A 20,712-nucleotide genomic window follows, 5' to 3' on the forward strand; every position below is an offset into this window, starting at 1 on the left:
GTCTTTTTAAAAGAAATGGAGCTGTTAATACATTAGAAAAGAGAAACAAGGCTCCAGTGGATCTTCTCCCCTTGGAAGGAGACCCCAATGTGATTGAAATCAAGCTGTTCAAGATAAATGAGAAAGGAAGGATTGATGAAAGCCCATCCCTGGATGCCTCTGAAATGAACTCTGACTTTAAAGCAGCGCTGGGATTCAGGAGAGAAAGTACACCACTTAGAGATGAGAGCAGTTCCCCCCAGCCAGGAGGAGCTCAACTCTGCCTCATGTGTCCACATGAGGATAATGATGAAGAGGAAAGGGTTGACTCAAACCTGGGATCCAGTTCTTCTGATGAACAATCTGATTACCACTCTGGAACCAGTTTAACTCGTGAGCTGTTTGATTTCTAAAATTCATGGTGCTGGGTTGTTAAACATGGCTACAATTTTTTATAGTAGCCAACTTGAAATACATTCACTCAAAGTCTGGGTGATACTTATATCCTAATTGAATGCTTTGGTTAATTGTTTGGGAAGGATGGGAATAATCATGAGGTCCTTTAATTGTAGTGTTTCACACATACTACATTTGGGTAAACCTTTTAGATGAGAGGAATTCAGCAGTATGAATCAATTGCATCAGTCTTCATGATTTACCCTTTTCTTCCTCCCTGTGATATCACCTTCAAATTAATAACTTTGTAACCCACAAATTCTGGTATTTCTTTTAAATACACTGAATTAAAAGAGGGGAAAAAAAGTCAGTGGCTGACTGAATTTATTCTTTAGTGTGACCAATTGTTCTTCAAAGGTAAATTCTCATCACTGGAGTAGCTGAATATAAAGACAACACCAACACTCTGGGCTATTCAGCATTGCTGCCTGCTGCAGTAGAAAGTGGTCATATAAATGGTCTGTTTACTGAGATTCTTATTACTTGGCTGAATGGCAGCTCTAGTCAATGTGTAGTGTGTGATAGCATCAAAAAGCATAAGGTAGGGAAATAATTTAACCTTTTTAATCTCAGCCAGCAAATGAGAGCAATGTGTCAGGTTCCCAGGCCTGCCAACTTACTCTTGAGCCTGTTCTGGAAGTGAGATGCCAATGGAAGTCAGCAAAGGCTCAAGACAAATGAGGAAAAATAAAAGATAATTTAGTTTTACCTGTTATGGACAGCAGCACTGTAAGCCTGGTTGGTTGGTGGGCTGATGAGGAGAAAAGGGAGTAGGGAGGAGACAGGGTCTCAAAGGTTTCTGTCTGTCTTGATTCTGCCCTTGGAGACAATTGCATCACTTGCAGGGATCCAGATACCTCCACAGCTGGGTGGTTTTGTGGTTTTTACTCCAGTATTGAAACAAAATTACTTTCCCTGGGGAGAAAAATAGAACAGACAAAGTTGAACTGATAGAAAAACTAAAGCTGTTTAACTTTTTTTGTGCTGATTCATACTGAGATAGTTACAAAATGGCTAAAGTCTGTATTATTCTTAGCCAGTTAAGTGCCATAATTGCTTCAAACCCCCTTATTACTCAGTGCAGACACATACCCACACAAGGTATATCAGCCGACCTACCTCTATACCGATGGGCAAAACATTTTAAAGACAGCAAATGGACACTTAAAATTAGACATTTTGTTTATTTTGGACTTATTTAGCATTTCCATTGAATGGTCAGTTTTTGCTAACAGTCAAAATAGGTTCTCATGAGCAATCCATGGTTGTATTTTTAGTGACTTGCTTGTGGCATCTCTGTATGTGCAGTGTTCATGTGTTTTGTCTCATAACAGGTTCAGAAGAATTAAACCCTGTTTTGCTGGCTTTGAAAAGGAGTACAGATAGGAAAATGCCTTCCAAAAGTCTGGAGGACATTCCATCAGCCACCTCAAGTGAGCACAAAGCATGTGTGTCTCCGATGACCCCAGTTTGGCTTAAACGTGTTCATGCTGGTCTTCCATACAGCTTTGCCAAGTAGCGGTTTTGTCGTTGTTTCTCAGTGAGCTGTATGGAGCTTTTACTTTAGAACCATGTTCTTTTCTCACAAGGTTTAGATTTCAGTTCTTTGTGTTACTTTTGAAACAACATTGGTCCATGAAGCAGACATCTTCCAAAAATGCACTGTGTTAATGAGTGGTGAAGTGTTCCTTGAATAATTTGCAAGACACTGGCACAGGGTGCCCAGAGAAGCTGTGGCTGCCCCATCCCTGGCAGAGTTCAAAGCTAGGTTGGAAGGGGCTTGGAGCAAGCTGCTCTAGTGGAAGGTGCCCCTGCCCATGGCAGAGGGCTGGAACTGGATGAGCTTTAAGGTCCCTTCCAACCCAAATCAGTCTGTGATTCTAGATCACAGATTTTTCTGTGATCAGAAATAGTGATTTCACTATTTAAAGTTTTGGCAACTACCCAAATCCATAGTGAGCAACAACTGCCATTGCCTCTTGGCTGTTTCTTGGGTCAAATTATTGGAAGTATGAAAACATTATCTTAGTTTCATAGTGGTTTTAATTATTACTAATTAAGTTAATATCCCCAAATCACTTTAAGTGAATACGAGACAAGATTGTACTTAAAATTAATTCCCTTTGTAGCCTCTTTAGGTTTTTAGTTTTAACCATTATTCCTTTCTTCATTCCAACTACCTCTGAGTGTTTCCAAGCTCATCCCCTGCCTAATGGTGAAGACACAAACTGAAGTTCATATAAACTGAAATGTGGAGTGTAGATTTTGAAAGATGTTGGCTATCATAGGCAAATTACTCTTCTAATACTACTTATGCTGTTGCCTGCTTCTAACTAGATTCTAGGGTTTAGGCATGCACTAACACTGTTGCAATGGCACACTGATAGAAACCATGTCAATATGAGACTGCTGCTTGGACATAGGTTTGATGTAATGTGTGAAGTAGAAAGCAGCTCTTGAACTTAACCATTTCCATGGCTCTGCTGGTTTGTTTGCCTTTGTGTCCTCACCACTCTTAGCTCTGTGATTACCACTGCCATTCATTTTATCACCCTGAACAGCAGAATTCCTAACTATGTGTTACTTTTTTCCTGCACAGATAAAGGAAAAATAAATAATCCAATGGAAGAATTAGCTCTTAGTGCTGAAGATGGTAAATATCTTTTGTGTCTGCATGGGAGTTTATTGTTTTGGTTTTTTTTATGGCCTCTATTTCCTAGTGAAGTATTATCTTAGTCTGAGAATTGTGCTTCTAGATTTGATTAACTTCAGCACGACTGAAATGTGCTTATAGACTTTCACTGTGGTATTTTATTCTTCAGGAATATACTGATGTTATGTTCTGCTATATCTGTAGAAACTCTCTGCCACCTGGGAGTGTATTGTTTTGGCCTTTGGACATTCATCCTGTGAAACAGTTACTGAAATTATTGTGAGCATTGAAAACTAGCTCATTTGAAAGATTTGACTTAAGTAAAGAATGAGTTTGTCTGTTTGTTGCATTGTAAGATGGAAGATGCCTTTTGATAGTGCAAAACACCCTTCAGAGTGCATCAGTTGAAAAGGAACGTCTCCTACAATCTCTCTGTCCAGCAAAGTGGAATTACTCTAAGCAATAGATGAAGTGCTAAATCAGCTATGGTAGTTATCATCAGTCCATTAGTGCATTATAGGTGCCTTGCTGTTAATTTTTCCTGTACACCTTAGAAATTCCAAATCTAAGAAAATAAAAGCTGCGTAATATCAGGATAAACACAACAGAAACCCTTTACATTACATCGAATATAGTAGAACATAACACACAATTCTTTCTTTACTGCACTGGAGCATTACAGTTGTAAAAAATAGTTGTGCACAGTTGCATTTATTGTCATGTTTTAGATGCTTCAAGGCATTTTGCATGTTAGTTGCCTATAGTATAAATGGTATGGTTGTAGCATGACAGAATGCATGCACTGTCCAGAAAATGAACATGAGACTTAAGTACCATGCTTTCAAATGGAAACTCCTACTGAAAGCATGTTTTATGTTCAGGATGGAATGTATAGACACTTATCTGAAAAGGAAGAAGAGGTTTATTTTGATCTTAAGCTTATTAAGAGGGAAGTTTTGCAACAATGACAAACAGCCAAATGAATACCTGTGCATGAAGAATAAGGCAAATTCTTCTTGCTTTGTTTGGCTTGTACACTAGTGTTACCCTAGTTATGATCCAGCCCCTCAAAGGAGGACATCAGTGTAAAACACAGAAATATATGGGGTCTGGGGAAGTCAAAAACATCCCACATCTAAAATGTATTGATGCTATTTATGATGTTGAAAAGCTGTTTGTGCCACTGAATGACTGTTGTCAATACCGCACTGAGCAGGTTCGAAACCTGATCAGCATCAAGAGAGGAATGAAAATGCCATGGGAAGTGAGTAACAGGATCCTTCCAGCAGACAATGGAGAGGTTTCTCCACTGATATTTAAACTAATACATCACAAATCCTTTGTTATTTAACAACTAACAAGTTATACATCTGGATTAGATCTGTGCTCAATGTGGAAACTGCATCTAACTGCATACTGAAAATAACTGACATGTTGAGTGCTACTTGAGCTTCATCCAGCAACAGCTTTGCAAAAGCTTAACTCAAACCTTGCAAACAGTGTTGCCATGTTTCATTTTATGTAATAGATACATGTCCCTGTAGCTGGCTGCTTGTTGCCAAATAGTTCTGTCTTGGTGCATTTAACAATGTGTATCCAGTCCACAGGTAAAGAGCTTTAGTGCACTATTAAATATAAGTTGGGTTAGAGAATGGAAAATTCCGAGTATCATGGGCTTACTGCAAACTGGATTTTTTGCAAGACTAAGTCATGCAGTTAAGCTTTGTACAGTGAAGGAGTGTAGAAGTGAACTTTATTAGAGGTATACAGACAAAGAGATAGACTGCAGAGAAAGTGCATCAATGATATGCATCTTAAAATTAACTTAGGAGTATTTGAAACTTCTTTGCTCAGGTCTAAAATCAAATTGATTTACACAATGTTCCTACTGCAATTAATGAGACTGTAAAGAGCAGAGTTTAGCTGGTTTCTTACCAAGAACCATTAGTGTGAGGTGTCCCTGCCCATGGCAGGGGGGTTGGAACTAGATGATCTTGAGGTCCTTTCCAATCCTAACTATTCTATGATTCTATGACTGTAATCATTCTAAGATTGGAGTGAGTCCAGAGGAGGCCACAGAGAAGCTGCAAGGGCTGGAGCGCCTCTGTTATGGAGACAGGCTGAGAGAACTGAGCTAGTTCAGCCTGGAGAAGGCTCCAGGGAGACCTTAGAGCAGCTCCCAGTACCTAAAGGAGTTACAAGAAACCTGGAGAGGGGCTTTGGACAAGGGCCTGTAGGGACAGAACAAGGGGAATGGCTTTAACCTGCCTGAAGGGAGACTGAGATGAGCTCTTAGGCAGAAGCTCTTCACTGTGAGGGTGCTGAGGCGCTGGCACAGGGTGCCCAGAGAAGCTGTGGCTGCCCCATCCCTGGCAGTGTTCAAGGCCAGGTTGGACACAGGGGCTTGGAGCAACCTGCTCTAGTGGAAGGTGTCCCTGCCCCTGGCAGGGAGTTGGAACTGGATGAGCTTTAACGTGGCTTCCAACCTAAACCATTTTGTGAGTCTAATGTCAGTGAGGGATGGTTAGTACATAAGTGTTGCATTTATCCTTCTTCTGGGAAGAAAATGTAGAAGGTAAACTGAAGATGTTTTCTTCATCACATTTGGTCAGAGCTTGCTTGCAGCACCCAGGCTTGTACATTATGTCAAGCAATGTCAATGTTTCTGCTCCTGCCAAAGTTCTTTGGTCAGTGTTACAGAAGTTGTCAAAGTGGATTATGCTTCCTTATGATAGCTTCTGAGTCCTATGGGAGGGTAGGTGTGAGCCAACCTTGCATCCAAGTTATGAACTGGTTGTGCATGTGCATGTATTTCACCAGAAGTTTATTTCTAACTGCATCATGTTGTGGAAAGTCACTGTTTTGATGTACAAATGTGTTTTTGAAGCCTTTTGAATTCCTGCTCTTCAGTTTCCACAGTGCCTTCACAGCCTGACAAGCTGTTTTCCAGTCCTGAAAAACTCAAAGGACTGAGCAAGTCGGTACCATCATTCCTCCAGGAAGAGGTAAGTTCCATTGTCCTGCTAACCCGCTCCATGGTCAGCAGCTAAAATGGTTCTAGGGAAGCCATATATTCTTCATAAGGGAGCTTAGAATTTTCCTATCTTCCATGGACTCTTTGGAACAGGGCTGGTTATTCACACTACTTAACTGTTACTTTACTCCCTGGATCTATTTTGGACAGTCCCAAATATCTCTCCAAACCAATTTGCCTCTCAAGGATCCCTGCCCCGGGCATGATGAGCGTTAGTCCTTACCTTTGGCCTCTGAATTGGGGAATTATCTTGGCCTGCTTTTGCCTAGCAGTACAGACATGGTCATAAAAGCTTATATGCTATTTATTTATGTCTGTAAATATCCATTTTCTTTAGTGTGTGTAGATGTTTGTTAATCTTGCATGTGTTAGTAGAGGAGCTATGAAAGCAGTAAAAAACCTTATAAAAGAGGAGGTGGAATGCAGGAAGATGCTGCTTTCTTCAGCATCTTGCAAAGGAAGCTGCTAAGACACACATGGGAAGTGAAGTATCGATTAATTGAGATGGAACTGGGGTTGCAATTTGAGACAGAAAGGGACTGTAAGCACATAACCTGGTAATAACCAGGTAAACCACAACTGCAGTTCCTTGACGGAAAAGCAGGGCCCTGCTTGGTGTCCTGTGGTGTTGTAGCGTGCATGTTGCCCCCAGCTAGCTGCCTTCAAGATAGGGTACAGAACTGACAGTATTTGCTATGTAACAGAAAGGGACTGGTGAAAGACCTGAGCAGTATCACTTGCAAGGTGAAGTAGAGAAGCTGATTTTCATTGCCCCAGTAAAATTGTCCTCTTTCATTGCTATTTGAGATTTAAAGCCAAAGCCCAAACCTGGTTGCATTACTGCTTTAAATTTTCACTGTAGGCTCTCCATCTTTCAATTTTAAGTTCATGATCTAATTCAAGAACTATTAGTTACTCAAGTTGCACAACCAGGGGATTTAAATTCAGGTTTTCACTGAGCCTCAGTCTACATTAAAAATCTGTTTGTTTTTGTTTGCTTTTAATGTTCTTTGTAACCATGAAGAACCAAAACAGGCTTTTTCTGTGCTGTTTTTGTAGAGTGATGACAGAGAGACAGATACAGCATCAGAAAGCAGTTATTCACTTGGCAGGATCAAGAAGAGTCCCAGCTCTCTAACCAATCTTAGCGGCTCCTCTGGCATGGCCTCCTTATCCTCTGTATGTAAACCACAGCCTTGTTTTAATGGCATTTTGCTTTTGCTAATCTCTTCAGTATCATTTCAGCTCCATTCTTATTCCTCTTACCTTTCCTGGCATCTCTGTCTCCTTCCTTCCCTCTCTGTTAAGTGAACGCTCGCATGAAATTGCTTAAAACAAATAAAATAGAATTGGTTTTACTTTTCCTCTTTAGGATTATATTGGAGCTTGTTCAGGACTCCCCTCTATAAACACTGAACAAAGAGATAGCTTTTACTCCAAGAGCTTGCATTTGTAGCTGAAAATGAGGGACAATTTATACAGAACAAACAGTAAGGAGGAAGTGTGGGGGAGAAACACCTAAAAGCAAGAGGCAGTATTGGTACAGGGGTATTTAAGTCCATGAACTAGTTAACCAGGTTATTAGTTTCTATGGAGTTTCTGGGGAATTTTGGGAAAGGATATTGAAACTAAAAATGATCTTACATTCTTCTCTTTCTACATATTCGTGTTTAATTTTCAGTGCTTTACTTAGGTACATAATTCAGCCATATAGGCTTTAGCACTAATCTTTTTATTGATGTTTTCTAAAGGCCTGTTCCCCTAAACTCTTGAGCTCTGCTTTCTGCAGAAGGAAGATCAGCTGAAGAAAGCTAGAAGTAATATTTCAAAGGTCTGATCACAGACAGTCCCCAGATCTGCAGCATCCCATCACTTTACTTCATCTAGTTCAATGCAATAAACACATTGTTTTTGTAGCAAACTTGGCCTAGCACCTTTGACTTACAAGTAACTTTCTGCTTGCTGAGAATCTTTTGTTGTAGTGTCCCCTGCAGTTTGTTCTTACATTTAAAGGGACACAGCTGATTTCTTTCCTGTCTGAATTCTGAGCACAGCTTCTGCCCTAACCTTGAAGTATGTGGTTAAATGTGATGCCTGGAAGATATTTCTTCTTTTGTCTGGCACAGGTGAGCGGAAGCCTCATGAGCATCTATAGCGCAGACTTTGGCAATGTTGATGTGAAGGGGAACATCCAGTTTGCCATTGATTATGTGGAACAGCTGAAGGAGCTCCACATCTTTATTTGCCAGTGCAAAGACTTGGCAGTGGCAGACATTAAGCGCCAGCGTTCAGACCCGTGAGTACACAGAAGATATTGATTTCCTTATGGAAGCTTTATCTTTAATGTGAAAATGAAAACTGCTGGTTTATTCCAAGCTCTACAACTCCAATGAATAAATGAAGAGGAATAAATGAAGAGACTATAATGTGCTTCATGTGGTTTTCCACTCTGAATGTAGAATTGCCACTATAAATTGGTACATGTATCAACATGGGAAAAACAAACTTTAAAGAATATGAAAATCTCTTTTAAAATAACTTTCCTGATGATAAATCCTGGTTTGATGTTTCCAACAGGATTAGAGCTGGCAAATACTATAGCTTGGCATATTATAGTTAAATATTCTATACTGGTATATATTGAGGAGACGTTTCAACACATTTCCCCTGGTGGAAGGAGACTGATGTCCCACTTCAGAAACTACTGTTATACTTCATCACTGCTGTTCACTTCCTAAATGTAACAACTTGAACAATATAATGGTTATTAAGTGGATTTATTTGACTTTATAAGAAAATATTTGTGTCTTTTGGAAGGGGAAGTTAGAAAGGGTGGGTTTTTTTTTTTTGTATTTCTAACTAAGCCTGTCTAAATTTTAGGTATGTAAAGACCTACCTGCTTCCGGAGAAATACAAGCTGGGCAAAAGGAAGACTTCTGTCAAAAAGAAAACTTTTAATCCTGTCTATAATGAAATATTGCGGGTATTCATCTAACTATTCCTATATATGAAATACTACATGTCTGAAGGAGGAGAAACCTTAACTTTTAGGCACAGGTGAAGGTGCTCTCAAAAGAGACATTAGGGTGAGGGGGATTGCTCTGCAGAAGTACCTGTGTCCTTGCACTGACAGGTGAACTCCACGGTGTACTCTGGATACAGCAGTGAGAACACTGGTGGTTGTATATTTATTGCAAATACAAATTTCATATGGGCTAAGAGCTCATACATTTAGTATGAGAAGGACCACGAAGATGCTGCAATGGTTGGAGCACCTCTGTTATGGAGACAGGCTGAGAGAGCTGGGGTGGTTCAGCCTGAAGAAGAGAAAGCTCTGGGAAGACCTCAGAGCAGCTCCAGTGCCTAAAGGGGTGGACAAATAAAAGCTGGAGAGAGTTTTTTTATAAGAGCATGTAATGACAGGACAAGGGGGTATGGATTTAACCTGACAGAGGGGAGATTTAGATTAGACTTTAGGCAGAAGTTCTTTACTGTGAGGGTGCTGAGGTGTTGGCAGAGGGTGCCCGGAGAAGCTGTGGCTGCTCCATCCCTGGCAGTGTTCAAGGCGAGGTTGGACACAGGGACTTGGAGCAAGCCCACCTGGACAAGTTCCTGTGTGATGTACTCTAGGTTTCCCTGCTCTTGCAGGGGGGTTGGACTAGATGATCTTTCGAGGTCCCTTCCAACCCTTGGGATTCTGTGATTCTGTGTGTCTCTGCTGGTGGCAGGGGTTGGAACTGGATGAGCTTTGAGGTCCCTTCCAACACAAACCATTCTGTGACCTATGAAATAAAAAGTAAAACATGAAGAGGGTTTTGTTTTGAAAGGAAGTAGTGAGCAGCTATGGGTGCATAAACCCAGCCACGTTTCAGACACAGCACTGGTAAAAATCCAGCTTTGATTTTTATTTATTTTTTTTCTCATTTCTTCCTCATGGCAGTATAAAATTGAGAAGGACCTCCTAAAGTACCAAAGCCTCAATATCTCTGTGTGGCACAATGATACCTTTGGGAGGAATAGTTTCCTTGGTGAAGTGGAGCTGGATTTAGGAACGTGGGACTGGAATGAGAAATCCAGCAAGCAGATCAACTGGTTTCCACTCAAGCCAAGGGTAGGTCATTAAGGGTGGGTCAGGTCTGTTTTTTCCACTGTGTAAGTGCAAAACCCTGAGTCTTTATTTACTTTTGTTTGGTCTTGTGTGTTTTGTGGATTTTGTGTTGGTTATAATCATAAATGCCTCTTTTCTGGTAGATGGAACATTCAGTTCTGAGGTTTCTGTTAGTCTAATAAGTAGATAGCTATTATTACAGTAGGAAAATCTTTCTCATAGTGTAAGGAGTAGGAATTTCAAGGTGTTTTTCACTTACATCATGTTGCTGCAGCAGATACCTGAAGGCATTTTCCCCCCAAATACAAAGTAAACCTTCTCAGAATATGGAGCAAGTGCAGCAGCATTTTAATGTTAGATGTAAGGATGACTTCCATGTCTGTGTGTCTTGGTTGCTAATGGGTTTCAGCCAAGATCTAAGCTTTCAGCTAAGCTACTGCCAGAGGTTCTGGTTTCTTTTGTTGTTGTTTTTCTCTCTTTTTATTTCTTCTTCTCTTCCTTGAATTTACTTCATGAATTCATTCTAAAATCAGCTCAATCCAAAACTGAATATTTTATGGAACAAACCAGGAATGTCGTGGTGGTCTTTAGCACTGGTTGAATTCAACTGATTTTAAAACTGCTCTGGGTAGGTAAATGTTAACAGGGATCATGTTCCATCCTCAGATGGTCCATGACTATGAAGAAGTGATGCGTTCTTGTGCCTTTCTGCACGCTAACTCTTGCTAAGGCTGCTTTTCAGATTGTATTAAATGAGGCAAAACATTCCTATAGGAATGAGTTTAGAAAAGTCCACTTTCTGTTGCACAAAGAGTAAGTTTCTTGATTGAAAGGGCAGACGTTTTGGTTTAAAATAAGGGCACATCAGTGGAAATACTGCATCCTCAAAGCCTTCTGGCCTCTCCTGGATCTTGTTTTCTGCTTTAGTGAGTTGTGTATCATCTGAGGCACTGCCAAGCGGTTGAACATGCCCTAAAATCTCTCATGTCCTGGAAACTGAGGGAAGACTAATGGGTATGGAACAAGAAAAATCTTGCCTCCTGTAGAAGTCAGGCTTGTTCCAGTGGAAAACTTTACAGAGTAAGCTCTTTGTGAACTGCAAGCTTTGACATTTGTGGGGTTTTTCTTCTTAAATTTCAGACTTCAACAATGACTCTTCAAGTAGAAAACAGAGGGGAGATGAAACTGGCCCTTCTGTATGTCCCACACCCTGCTGGAGGTACGCTTTGCTTCCTGCTTTGGGTTTGTTAAGCCTTGGGGGGGGGGGGGGATTTAGCTCGTTCTACTCAGTCATTTCAGACACCTTGTTTTACTATAAAGTAGAATTATTCCTTCTAAAGCCACCTTGCTCAGTTTAGGATCCAAAGATCACTTTAGGATCTTTTTGTTGATTTTAATGTTACTACAGAAGAAATGACCTCACTGCTGTAACCTTTGATTTGTAACATAGTCTGTATACGTAATAAATTCTTTTATCTCACTAAGAATTTTAGAGATTATAAATCACCAGGCAGGTGCTGTGATTTGCTAAATAAACAATGACAACACAACACACTGAATTCAAGCGATATTAGAAGTAGAAAATACCAGTAAGTATTTAGAATGCAGCATTCTATGCTCTGTTTTGTTTAATCTTATCTGGCAACTGATAACTGCTGACCTGACAGTAAGGTCAGGCCTTTAATCCAGCCAGTCAGTCAATAAGAATATAGTCACAGCACAAAAGAGCTTATTTGAAAGTCCAAGCATCAATAAATGTTAACATCACATAGACCGAAGACAAGCTGACATTCTTATCTAGGAGGCTTTGAAGAGGAGACTGATAGTATATATTTAGTTGTAACAGAGGAGAAGTAGGAATACAGACATGATATGGTCTTGCTGTACTTTGAAGTTTCCAAGGTTGAATTTAAGGTATAATGAGAGTCTAGGCCAAATATCCCCTCTACAAATGGACAGGAACTGCTGCATCATGGAAATTACCTTTAAAAGGGATCTGCAAAGCTCAATTAATGTTTTACTTTTGCAGGGAAAAAGACTGTACCTACTGGTGAGGTCCACATCTGGGTGAAAGAATGCCATGACCTTCCTCTTCTGAGAGGCAATAGGCTCAACTCTTTTATTAAGTGGTAAGAACTGGGGTCAAAGTCATCAAATGTGATGGCCTAGTAATGCTCCAGTTAATGTTTTCTAATCTTATCTTCATGTTTCTACATTCAATTTAAAAGCCACCTAATTACTTTTTGATTCTCCTTTATTGTAATGCAAATTGTCCTGCAGGGTTTACAACTTCAAGATGTTAAGTATGTGCCACCGATTAGAATAGACTGAGGCAGTTTCCTGTGTAATCTGCTCTTCCATTCTGCTGCTCAGTTACTCGGTAGGGGGAAGGGCTCCTCACAACTATGTCTGCTTTTATTTGCATTTAAGTAAAGTGTGTTTGTGCAGAAGTCTGGCTTAGGTTAGCAAATCTAGGGAGGAGACAGAAGTGAGAAGCATTGTGGTATTTCTTCCTCCTTCCTTTCCACATACAGACTGAAAATGTGAAGAGACAAGAATAACGAGATGGTTGGGAAATCCCAGGCAGGGACAAAAGGTTTCAGTGTCATTCGTGATACATAAAATCACTTCTGCCTCTTCCTTACTTGACCTCTCTTCCCTTAAATCTGCTGAAGCACAGGGATGGATACATGCTGCCACTATTTCTTGGGACTGAGAATATGACCTTTGACTTCACCTCCACAATGCTAAAGCATCTTCAGTCATGTCCTAACATGCAAAGAGCACTGTTAATCAGTAGATTTTGTCTATGTTTGATGTTTAAGTGCAAACTGACAATGCTTTTCCTTCCTGAAGTACAATTCTGCCAGACACCAGCCGAAAAAGCCGCCAGAAAACAAGAACAGTGGCAAAAACTACAAACCCCATATTCAACCACACCATGGTCTATGATGGCTTTAGACCAGAAGATTTGAAAGAAGCCTGTGTAGAACTCACAGTCTGGGACCACAACAAACTGGCCAACCACTTTCTGGGAGGTCTAAGGATAGGCCTTGGAACAGGTACTGGACAACTAACACATTAAGCCTTAATGTACAAAATGCAGGTTCTCCTTTTTCCCTTGTTCATTTCTATTTCTTTTTGCAAAGATCACCAAACAGCCTTTCTGTCAGTTATTTACTAAAGAGTTTCATTCAGTGTAATGTCCAGCTGAACCCAGGACACATAACTTTCCTATTTTGAGCACAGATCCTGAAATGTAAATCTCAGTAGTGTTATGAGGGTTAGGATGACTGACAAATGAGGAGAAATATTGGAAATCAACCTTTGCCTGGGCATACGTTGTACCTGGTACTGTTTGAAGTACAAGATCATGCATCCAAAATACAGATAACGTCTTACAGACTCTTGCAAAAACTAAGTATGAGGTGTAAGGAATGTATTGGGTGGAGATAAAAGGATAGATCAGGAATGCGTGATAAGAGTTGAAGACACTGGAGAGGAAAAGTTAGAAATGCAAACAAGTTTTCAGCATGAGGGCAATATAAAATCTGCAGACAGAACTGTGTATTTTCCCTGTCATTGTATTTGTTCCTTTCATTATCTGAGGGGAGGATGTGTTTGGAGTCTTTCCAAGCAAAGACAAGAAAAAATTACTTTTCCCAAGTTACCATGGTTCACCAGGATAACGTAAAATACAATTTGGGATAGTAAATCTCAATTTGAATTATAGAGCTTCCAGCATTGTACAAAATAAGTGTCCTGTTTTATTCTTAAATACTCTCAGATATTCATAGAATCACAGACTGGTTTGGGTTGGAATGGACCTTAAAGACCATCTACTTCCAACACCTCTGCCATGAGCAGGGACACCTTTCACTAGACCAGATTGTTCCAAGCTCCTACATCTTGTGACAAAAAGGCTAACATGAAAGATGACCAAATTTCTGTGTGAAGCTCTTACTAAATGTGTTTGATAGAACTGTTCAAGTTCATAAATGTAGAACTGGTTCTTCGAAATACTGGGTCAGCCACCTGAGAAGGTGAAACCATTTTAGAAGACAGACAAATGTGATTACCTGCTTCTAACTCTGCAACACATTAAGTAATGTTTCTCTTAACTGACATTTTTCCAGGCAGAAGCTATGGGACTACAGTAGACTGGATGGATTCTACTTCAGCAGAAACTGCCCTCTGGGAGAAGATGATGAACTCTCCAAACACTTGGATAGAAGACACGCTACCTCTCAGGATGCTAATGGTTGCAAAGTTGACAAAATAAGGTGGCTTTTTAATTGCTAGTGTCCAAAAGAAACCTTGGCAATAAAATTAAAGGTGTAGGGGTGAAACTTGGAAGAGGAACACAGTAGTTCTTTGACAATCTCTGCTCAGCTGCTCTTCTGGTTTTGTGCTGTCAAATGTCATGTCATGTTTCAAATTAAGTATCTGCCTGGAGATTAGTATGTAAATTTAAGGGATTCTTTCACTTCTTACTCACTGAAAAGGAGTTAAAGAAAGAAGGTACTTAAAGAATTCAGTGGTAGAGGTAGCTATGATACCTGGATGCTTGTGTTGCCAAATAGAAGTGATCCAGAGTCAACTCTTTCTCTACACCCCAGGATTGTTCATGAGGTGTTCTTAATAAGACAGCAACAAGTTGCATTTTGTTGATGCTCATAGGGTGTGTTGTATCCTCATCATGCCATGCCGGGTCCTTCAGTTGCAGTTGTACATTTCTAGGCTATGAAAGTCACTTCTACAGTGAAAGCAGCATGAGGGACACTGACAGTGTCCTACCTGGCAAAGTGCAGAGGACTTTCATGTATGTACTATAAAAATCAGGGTTATAGAACTTTGCTTTTATGTGTCTTGTTTTGCTCATGTACAGTCCTCACTTTTAAATGCTGGAGGCACGGAAGCGAACCTTCTTTTTTTTATTCAGATACTACTCTAAAGGATCTAAACCTGCCAATTTTAGTGATGACCAGTGTGTTGGGTATTTATTCTGTAAGGAATACTCAGCTGTATCGATAGCCATGAGCTCTGTTTGGCTATAATTTATCTGTGCTTCAGCGCCACCGTTAGGAGAACACTGGGGTTCTGGTGGCTTTGGTTTAGGGAGCTTTGCAGTACAGCGAGTAGGACTGGGACCTGCAGAAATGCATGTTATTAGAGTAAAATAAATGCATAAAATACTAAATGTATTACTTTTTTAATAAAAGAAGCCTATTAAAGCTAAATAGGAATTTAGTGTTTATTAAACCCCAGTGGTTTATGCTAGCAACTCAGCATGGGATGTAACAAACTGCAGACAGAACATGTTTCAGCAAATAAATGCACATTTACATGCTCCAGCTGTGTCTACAAGATGGTGAGATCCTGTGCTTCAACTGGAGGGGAAAAGAAATTGAAATGCTAGTTGGTATTTATTATACACTGGGAATGGAGAAAAGAGAAGATACCATTCACCCTACCATGGAACCCACTGCCTCTCCCATCAGCCAGGTTTATAAATGCCGTAAGTAGTTGTCAGTCCTGATATCTCACTGCTTCGGACATTTATGATGAGATTGGTGGCTGTGACACTAAGCCAGATAGAAACAAACCTTAACCTGCTGTGGCTAAGAGAGCAGGGTGCATGCAACACTTCAGAGCAATGGATTTGCACTTCAGTGGTACAACAGCTACTTTGTTTCTGTATTTGAAAGAGCGGCTCCTGAAAGGGCGGTGGCTCTGGAGAAGCAGAGAGGCACCCAGTTTATTTGCATTCACTGCCTACATGAATTAATTTTCACATGAAAACATAGCTTACTGTTAACATGACCTACAATTTCACAGGATTAGTTTGTCATTGTCATCGTTGTTATGCTTTCTGTGAAGCTCAACTATTTTGCTATGTTAAAATAGCTTTGGGACTTCAGTTGTAGGGCCAGGTCTTGAGGTTCTACATTTGGATGGATGCTGGAGAGAGACTTCACCAGAGACTGTAGCAATAGGACAAGGGGTGATGGTTTTAAACCGAAACAGGGGAAGTTCAGGTTAGATATAAGGAAGTTCTTCACTGTGAGGGTGGTGAGGCACTGGCACAGGGTGCCCAGAGAAATGGTAAATGCTCCATCCCTAGCAGTGTTCAAGGCCAGGCTGGACACCTGCTCTACTGGAAGGTGTCCCTGCCCATGGGAGGGGATTGGAACCAGATGAGCTTTAAGGTTCCTTTCAACCCAAACCAGTCTGTGATTCGATTATGGTTTTCAGCAGAGCCCTAATAGCTGTGCTTATCTTTTCACCATTTTACTACTGTCATACACAAAAGTCACAGCTGTTCACCTGGTGAAGATTACAAACCAAACTGCTTTATCAGCGCAAAAGGTACTTTGCTGATGCTATGCATGCTGTAGCATTTAATTATAGAGTAGAAACATTACAACCTTGCCTCCTGCTAAAGGATATTATCTTGATTTATTAAAAGGTGCTTGGAAGTAATGGTTGCATCTAATAATGTAACCCAGCAGGAATTCTGTGTTAAGCATCTAACTGAAGACATGCACAATTTACTGTTTCAAAGCTATTACTGGTGTTTTTTGACATTTCCCTGATCATGGCTCACATGCTAACACAGCTTTCCACCAAACCCATAGTCATTCTGAACGACAGTAGTATGTTCCACAGTGATAATGTGCTGACAGGGAAATGCAAGTTTACAAAGTTGATTAGGCCAAAAAGTTTCAAGAAAACAGTTTCTTAAAACCAGAACAGCTCTGCAGGGGAAAGGTTTCAGTTACTTATAGCAGAAGTTTTAAAGGTGTGTAGTTAGTTACTCACTCAAGGGCAGTTTGATAAGTTAATAACAATGTTTTGATTCTTTATTCCAGTTCACCTTCATGACAAAGCAGCTGTATACCTAGAATGTCTTTCATTCTTGTCTGGAGAAACACATATCACCCACCCCCTCACCCCCCACATGTTTTGCCTTTTTGGTTTGGTGGGTTTTGTTATTTCTTTTCTTCCCTCGTTCACATAAGCTCATCTTTGTTTTAGCCTGGAATGGTTTTTGTTTGGTTTTGGTACACATGTACAATATGCCTATACATGTGTATATGTGTTCTAAATTACACCAGCTCTCTATAGACCAGGCATCAAAGTCCCAGCCCTCCTGTTACACTGTGTTTCCAGAAACAACCCTCTCCTGCATGCAGGCCTGCAAACCTGCTTTGATTTTACCCATTTTGAAGGATCTGGTACTACAGTCTTCTTGTCTTCTTTGCTTCATATCCCCTACACACATCACTCACTCCTCTCTGCTTTGTATCCTCTTCCAGTGGAGTCAGCAATACCTGCACTGACTTTCTCCTTCCAGCTGTTTTCCTCCCCTATTCCATCCGCCAGGCTTTTCATTCACTGCTCAATAAAACTGCAGGTTATTCAGGGTGAGGGCTGTGGTGTTACTTACCATGGAGCCTGCTACTCTCAGCTCCTCTGGCACACACATGGCACAAGCTGGGGAGCTCTTCAGACGTGTGGAAATCCTCTTTCCTTTACCAAATCTGTGTGCTTTTGAGAGTGTTTGCAGTGTTTGTTTTGCTGAGAAACACTTCCAGCTCTTTCAGCCACTGGCCCAGTTCCAGGCAGCCAGGACAAAGGCACAAGCTCCATGGTGACTGGATTCCACCTCTGATCTCCACGGAGACAGAAACCCCACTGCAGTAGTGACAACAAGCCAGCTGGTGAAAGAAAAAAACGGGTAAGGAAATGTTTATCTCCTCTTAAACACAGCTCTGCACTGTACTTCCACTCGATGGCCTAAACGTTTTAGTCCTTCCCCCTCTCCTCGGTTACTTCCAAATGTTTTGGCAAGACCCAAGGTAGCAACAGGAATAGGGAAGTGCAGGATGGTGGAGATGGATGTTGTGTCCATACTAAGGGCCACGACAGCTCTGAAGCTGTCTGTGCTCCACAGCATTAACTCAGTTTTGCTGTACAATACTTTTCCTCCTTTTTTTAAGCTGTCTCTTTCCTTTGTCCTCCCCTTACCTCCAGTCAGAGCCCAGAATTCACAGAGCTTGGTTCTTGGCATGCTGTGTCACATGCCATGTGGTTTAAGGTCTGCATCTGAATGAAAAACTTGGTTTGAGTTTAATTTTAGACTAACATTTTGTATCTCTGGGTACATTGCCATACAGTCAGGCACCAGTAATGACTTTGGTGCCAATGTAGTATAAATATTTCCCTTATTTTGACATGAGGAGCCAGACTTTAAAAATGACATGCCTAAAATAATCCATCAAATGAGTGTCAAAACTCAAAGGATAAATCATTTCTCCAGGCACAAAGTCTTTGTACCACAGGGCATTGGGTAATTATCAGCATCCTACAGATTTTCTGTTTCATTCATAAATCTCTAAGCATGGCATAAGGTTACTCAGTTATTTTCAATGAGTAATGCACCATTAAAATCTTACAAATCAATTTGAAGCTCAATGTAACCCTCCATGTTTCACTCACATTTATAACACCAGATCTGTAGGAGAATATAAAAGGAGAGGAAAAGGATTGCTTAAGGAATTATTTACAGCTTTATCACTTACAAGCGTTTTACCTGAAAATAATAGTAATTCTTGTAGTTACAACACCACCACTTTGAGAAGGAATAATTAGCTAAGCTAATACATGCCCTTGTCAAAAGCTTCTCTCCAGGTTTCTTGTCAGCCTTTTAGGCACCGGGAGCTGCTCTAAGGTCTCCCTGGAGCCTTCTCTTCTCCAGGCTGAACAAGCCTGCCTCCATAGCAGCCCTCTGGTCATCTTTGTGGCCTCCTCTGAACTCACTCCAACAGGGTTCATCTTTTTTCTTCTCATCTCTGTGTGGGACAGGGGCTCCATGGCTCAGAATGGAAGGAAAGCAGCAATGGCCAACTCCACAAGCGATTCAAAGATGAGACAAGTCATTGAAGATCTGACAAAAGGCCTGAAAGAACTCTGTGGGAGCCTTGAAGATGAGAAGAGCGAGAAGGCATTGCTGCAATCACAGCTAGAACAGCATCACCTCATATGTATGTTGAAGAAAAAAGTAGAGGATGCATATAAACAATGCAGAGGCCTGGAGCAACAAAATGTGGCACTGGAGAAACTGAGGAGAGAGGATGCCGTGAAGATGAAAGCCCAGACCCAGCAGATTCAGTGTTTGGAGCGGTGCTTCAAGGATCTGGCTGACAACCATGAAAAAATGATCCAGCTCAAGGATGAACACCGGGAACAGAACATACAGCTGCAGGAGGAGAACAAGCGCCTGCGGCAGGAGAACCAAGTGCTCTTCGGTCAGGCTATGAAGGAGAAGGAAGCTGAAGTGCTCCAGCTTGCTGCCCAGGCCAGGAAGCTCTCGGAGCAGTTAGACTCCTTACAGGAGAAATGTGCTTACGAGACCTGCAGGGCACAGGAGCGAGAAGAGGAGCTGCTGGAAGCTAAGAGCCAGCAAGCCAGCGCCTACACCTGGGAGCTTGATTCCTTAAAGCACCACCTGCAGTGCCTACAGGAGCAGCACGAACAAACCCTGGCAAAGGTAAAGCACATGGAAAGCCAGCAGAGAGCCCAGGACAGTGAGTTGCGAGCCAGGCTGCAGACGGCCAACGAGGAGAAAAAGCAGCTCCTGAACCTGGCCACGGAGAGAGGCAAAGCTCTGCAGGACAAGCAACAGGAAATTCAGCAGCTGTGGAAGAAGCTGGAGACGGCAGAGAAAGCCAAACGGAAAGCAGAGAAGCGCATGGTGAAAGAGGCAGCAGCAGCAGACAGTGAGCTGAAGGTGCAGGAGCTGCAGCAAGAGCTGGAAAGCAGCAAGCAGGCGTACAATGAACTCGCGCTGCACTTCAATGCCTACAGGAAGCACAGTGAGGATTTACTGACAAAAGAGAAAGCGCTGAATGTCAAACTCCGTCATTTGCTTGTGTAACTACAGCTTTCTCAGTGCCTCTCTCATGGCACACCACTGTAACGTTGCTCCCTTCCACGAGACCATCTTCTGCTTCCTCTGTTATCCACTTGCCAGCTTAAAGTAGCATAGAAAGAGCTCTGTGGCCTGATTCTTTGTTATACTTTTATAGAAGTAAGAGCCGTTAAATCTGAGTGGGGATGGCTGAACCATTCAAACCTGAGACATGACATTAGGGTGGAAAATGTAAAGTGTGAGCTTGATATATTTGGTCCTAACCTCTGCTCTATCGTAATTTTTACTTTCTACAGTTAAAAGTACATTATTTTCCAAGATGGACAAAAGCTCAATCCCCTTTGAGCCTTTTGTATTTGATTCTTCCTTGAGGTTCAACAGAGGCTGGGCATGTAAGAGGTAACACTGAGGTGCCAAGAAAGAAATCCCACCTTGCAGCATCTACGTATTAAAGTTAAGAGGATGTGGACATGCTTGAGCAAGTCCAGAGGAAGCTATGGAGATGCTGCAAGGGCTGGAGCAGCTCTGCTCTGGAGCCAGGCTGAGAG

General features: G+C 41.3%; 2 protein-coding genes across 7 annotated transcripts in view; both read left to right on the forward strand.

Annotated features, from left to right (window-relative positions):
* Window positions 1-15,523, forward strand: part of SYTL2 (synaptotagmin like 2) — a 38,864-nt gene extending 23,341 nt beyond the window's left edge. For 2 of the 6 annotated variants that reach the window (XM_034074618.1, XM_034074621.1), the window contains exons 8-19: window positions 1,770-1,868; window positions 3,035-3,088; window positions 4,305-4,352; window positions 5,999-6,093; window positions 7,182-7,301; window positions 8,249-8,418; window positions 9,003-9,105; window positions 10,063-10,233; window positions 11,371-11,449; window positions 12,260-12,359; window positions 13,087-13,292; window positions 14,367-15,514. In XM_034074618.1, coding sequence (XP_033930509.1) covers window positions 1,770-1,868; window positions 3,035-3,088; window positions 4,305-4,352; window positions 5,999-6,093; window positions 7,182-7,301; window positions 8,249-8,418; window positions 9,003-9,105; window positions 10,063-10,233; window positions 11,371-11,449; window positions 12,260-12,359; window positions 13,087-13,292; window positions 14,367-14,512 — 1,391 coding nt within the window. In that variant the 3' untranslated portion in view covers window positions 14,513-15,514. Of the gene's footprint in view, window positions 1-1,769; window positions 1,869-3,034; window positions 3,089-4,304; window positions 4,353-5,998; window positions 6,094-7,181; window positions 7,302-8,248; window positions 8,419-9,002; window positions 9,106-10,062; window positions 10,234-11,370; window positions 11,450-12,259; window positions 12,360-13,086; window positions 13,293-14,366 lie in introns of all 6 variants that reach the window. The other 4 variants (XM_034074616.1, XM_034074619.1, XM_034074617.1 and 1 more) reach the window with 4 other exon arrangements.
* Window positions 15,524-19,105: 3,582 nt separating this feature from the next.
* CCDC89 (coiled-coil domain containing 89) lies at window positions 19,106-20,170 on the forward strand. The gene has a single exon (XM_005143807.2). The coding sequence runs from the start codon at window positions 19,106-19,108 to the stop codon at window positions 20,168-20,170; it is 1,065 nt and encodes a 354-aa protein (XP_005143864.2).
* The last annotated feature ends 542 nt before the right edge of the window (window positions 20,171-20,712 follow it).

The sequence above is a fragment of the Melopsittacus undulatus genome, chromosome 2, assembly GCF_012275295.1.
Source record: "Melopsittacus undulatus isolate bMelUnd1 chromosome 2, bMelUnd1.mat.Z, whole genome shotgun sequence".
NCBI classification, from domain to species: Eukaryota; Metazoa; Chordata; class Aves; order Psittaciformes; family Psittaculidae; genus Melopsittacus; species Melopsittacus undulatus.

Bases quoted from the DNA above. Each gene is read 5' to 3' on its own strand.
- CCDC89 (XM_005143807.2), top strand. From the start codon at position 19,106: ATGGCTCAGAATGGAAGGAAAGCAGCAATGGCCAACTCCACAAGCGAT.